Source organism: Clupea harengus, chromosome 9 (assembly GCF_900700415.2).
Source record: "Clupea harengus chromosome 9, Ch_v2.0.2, whole genome shotgun sequence".
In the NCBI taxonomy this organism is placed as follows: Eukaryota; Metazoa; Chordata; class Actinopteri; order Clupeiformes; family Clupeidae; genus Clupea; species Clupea harengus.
This window is the reverse complement of record NC_045160.1, coordinates 8,529,853-8,533,634: the sequence shown is the minus strand read 5'-3', so window position 1 is coordinate 8,533,634 and position 3,782 is coordinate 8,529,853. Positions and strand designations below refer to the sequence as shown.

The following is a 3,782-nucleotide window of genomic DNA, read 5'->3' as shown; positions in this document are numbered from 1 at the left end:
CTGTTCCTCCTCTCCATTCGCCTTTATCGCACTGATGCTGATGAGGGCACAGGGACGTCCACACAAAACACATTCTCACTATGTACTAAAACCAAAACTTTAAAGTAAAGTATTTTATTCAATATATTCCTCGTGATACAAGTAGCCTATATGAAGTTATAAACTAAATCTTTCACATTACACAGTAAAAAATAAACAATGATTCACTGAATGACAATTTTTCAGTGAATTGTGGTATAGTGAATTGCTCACATTCAATCTAATTTTCACAATTCATAAACATTATTAAAAACATTTATTTTAAAAAAGTATTATAAATGATCAACTTCAAAGTTCAGTCTACTGAAAATCTGAGATATCCTGCTTCCTTTTTCTCTGGTGCTTAAAAGCATGCCCAGCGCTCTGTCGTGGAGGTTCCTGAGAGTTTAGCACAATATCCACAGTCATGGGCAGTTCAAAGCGTTCCAGCATCTTTGCAATTTTCTGCTTTGGGACACCATGCTTGTTCCTCCTAAAATGTATGAATTTATATAAACACAGACTGGTTGTATGAAGCAATAACAGACACGCACAACATACACTTCAACTAAATAACTATAAGGCATACTTGGTAAAGCATAGAGTGCAGTTGATCACATTTAAACATTATGTTTAAGATAGTACAGCTTACCTTTCTAACTCAGAGGGCTCATATTTCCAGCTAGTGTTGGGCTCATAGAAACACACAATGTATCCCCTCTCTAGAGCCTGTATGAATGGAAAGGGGTGCAATATTTAAGTAACATTTAAAAGGACATTTATGTTATATAAAGTGTGTCATTCAAAATACAGCTACTGAAGGATTAACAAAAGTATTAGCTTTTATGATGAACTATGGCACATTATCCTGCAAAATGTGCTGCTTTTAATGAAATTGTCTACTCTTGTCTTTGGTATCACATCATGTACAATTATCAATTACTCTTATGGAACAGATCCAAGCATATACTAGTAAAGATATTCATGAACAGACTTGTCAATCATATTCACCATTTGAACATATGGCTTCATTTCCCAGGCTTGCATGTTTGTATTATCAATAATAATCGGTGACCGGCATTCACATAATGCCTCTCGTGCTGAAGGTTGAAGACAGATGAGACATTTTAAACATCTTCTTAATAAAATTTCAAAGCAAAAACAGGTCTTAGCCTATTTGAAAACAGGTAGATGACAGTTATAGGAAACATGGCAATACTTCGATTTTGGTTCCAGTAATGTGCATCTCCCAGAAGTTGTGGGTCATAGAAGTAACGGTCTTCTTGAAGAAAGTAGTCATCAGTGCTTAGGATCAGTCCGTTGGTACGAGACCACAATAGCTCCCTAGAGATATACAGTCAAATGCAATTGTCAATTACTCGATCTTTGGCTTATTGCCTCTGTCATTAAAGCAATATCCAAGCCAAAGTTTATTACAATAAATGATTCAACATCGATAATACTAAAAAGTCACTAGATGTCCAGTCTGAGTCGAGTTGCGAGTTCTCATTGCTCAAGTCTGCGTCACCAGTGTTGTCAAGTACCTTACCTAACCAATCAGGTAAAATGTAACTCACTCTCATGTAATTTACGCTCACCGTGGCATAACAAGTAGACACATAATCACATCAAAGCACTAGAGATCAAAGAGAGCAATGTGTATTTGCATACACATTTAAGGTGGAACTGTAGAAATAAAGTCTAATGGAATTATGTAGGCAGAGGCAAAGAAGAGTTCACAGAATTATTACAGTAGTACAGATTACAGTCCTCTGGTCAGTCATGCACTCAATGCTCGAGTCGAGCTATAGGTGTTCGAGTCACAAATATTGCGGTTCATCTACTAGTGTATTACATCACTAGGCCTTTGCCAATTCTTGGCTATAAGTTATACATCTGATTATATGTGGATGAAAGGCTTTTTATAAAACTTACCTGGCCAGTGTTGATTTCCCAGATCCAGGAGCTCCTCTCATTAATATTAACATTAAAGAGTCTGGATCAACTGTTCGACTAGGATGGGGGTGAGCCTGTTGATACATCTGAAATTCTTCTGGATTAGTCTGACAAAAAGAGCTCGTCTGACCATAGGGCTGGGGACATTCAGCCTTGTTGGTGTGGGGTTCATTACAACCAAACTCATTTGGAATGAAGGTGCAATGGCCTTGATAGGCATCACAGTTGACACCCTGATTTGTATGACCTGATTTAAATGGCATGTTTTCCCACTGAAGACTTTCTCGGTTTGGACCCCTGAGGTTGTCCCTTGGTCTATGAACTAGAGGATACAGCGAGATTCTTGGTGGTGGTGGTGGTAAGAGCGGGAAAGGACATCGATACAGATGTCTCAGAGGCCTCATGGCTGCTGCAGAACCAAGGAATGGGTTGTAAGACCCTTGCAAGGGAGGTGGACATGAAGCATCCCAATGTTGAAAGTGAGGGTGCAAGTGTCTAAGATTATGTGGTCTATTTTGCCACACCTGGCCTGAATAAGGTCCACAGTGCCTGGTAGGCTGGCTGAGGTCAGACTGGATTTCCTGTTCTGAAGCAGAGTATTGCTGTTTTTTAGCGATGGTACTTTTGTCTGAATTACAGTTGCCGTCAGGTAGGTCTACATCTTCTGGCGCAATCTGTTCGAGCTCTTTGTAGAACATATCCAGTTCATCCTCGATTTCCGTTTTTGGTTTAACAATCTCTGGTCGGAAAAGAGGGCCAATGAAGGACGTGCTGGTAAAGCCATCTTTAGATAATACCTCTTTGTTGGGGTTGGCTTGTCTATTTCTACAAGGTAATGTGGCACTGGCAGGCTGTTTAGTCGGTCCATCGTCTGGCTCACTTTTAGATATTTTGGGAGATGTCCGGCCGTTCTGACAAGAACGCAACCCGTCGATGTCTTTAAAACTCCGCTCACTCGCAGACAATGACCTGAGAACATCTGAACAAGAGCTCCCTAGGTTTCCTTCTAGGTCGGAGGACTTTAGCTTTTTCACGGACGGCTCTTCTACATTTTCACCATAGGGTGGCTTAGTAGACAGGTTAGTATTAACATTTGACATTTAGAGTGAAAGCAATACAATACACCATTACGAAGTGACAGTTCTGCGTTTCGCTAATTACGGTACGAGCTTGCCTGTCCTGTCGTCACAAAGGTAAATCTTATCAAATGTAAAAAAAATCATGTCGCACTCGTTTGATGAAGTACTTCTAATTATTCAATTTAACTAAGATTGAGTTGATCAAAAAGCAAACTACTTAAAATTCTTGCAGAAACCAGTTTGTAACACATACGGTAACTGACGACCGGAAGGAAATAGACATTTGTAAATTCAATATGGCCGCCATTCGTCTTTTTGTTTTTCAAAACAAGAGGCCCAAAAGTACACCAAACGTAGAGGTTGTAAGTACCTATTAAGAGTTGCCATCTGAAAAAGGTCACTTGTTTCTCCATATAATTCTGGGAAATTATCTGTCTAAAATTTTACCTTCAAGAGAAAAAGTAGTCTGAACCTATATATGAGTCATTCTACCTAATATATAACTGAGATTTACAGTTGAAAGCTGGGCTATAAAACATGCAAATACACTTGGCCTACTACATTAATCCCCTGCTGATACACTTTAAATTGTGTGGCTGGGAACACAACAAATTGTGCATCCTTGAAATCCTTGATCCAAATCCAAATCATTGAACATCCTCATATTTCTACTGGAAACAGCTGGTAGCAGGATTTTACGACTGTCAGCCATGTTTTACTGCCCTATAA

General features: G+C 39.2%; 1 protein-coding gene across 1 annotated transcript; it reads right to left on the bottom strand.

The window, feature by feature from the left end:
- Window positions 1–98: 98 nt before the first annotated feature.
- n4bp2l2 (NEDD4 binding protein 2-like 2) lies at window positions 99–3,729 on the bottom strand. Its single transcript, XM_012827075.3, has 5 exons — window positions 1,954–3,729; window positions 1,238–1,362; window positions 1,030–1,118; window positions 671–747; window positions 99–511 (listed from the first exon to the last, which is right to left on the bottom strand). Exons 1-5 carry the CDS (start codon window positions 3,072–3,074, stop codon window positions 340–342), a joined length of 1,584 nt encoding a protein of 527 aa, XP_012682529.1. The 5' UTR covers window positions 3,075–3,729; the 3' UTR covers window positions 99–339.
- Window positions 3,730–3,782: the final 53 nt, after the last annotated feature.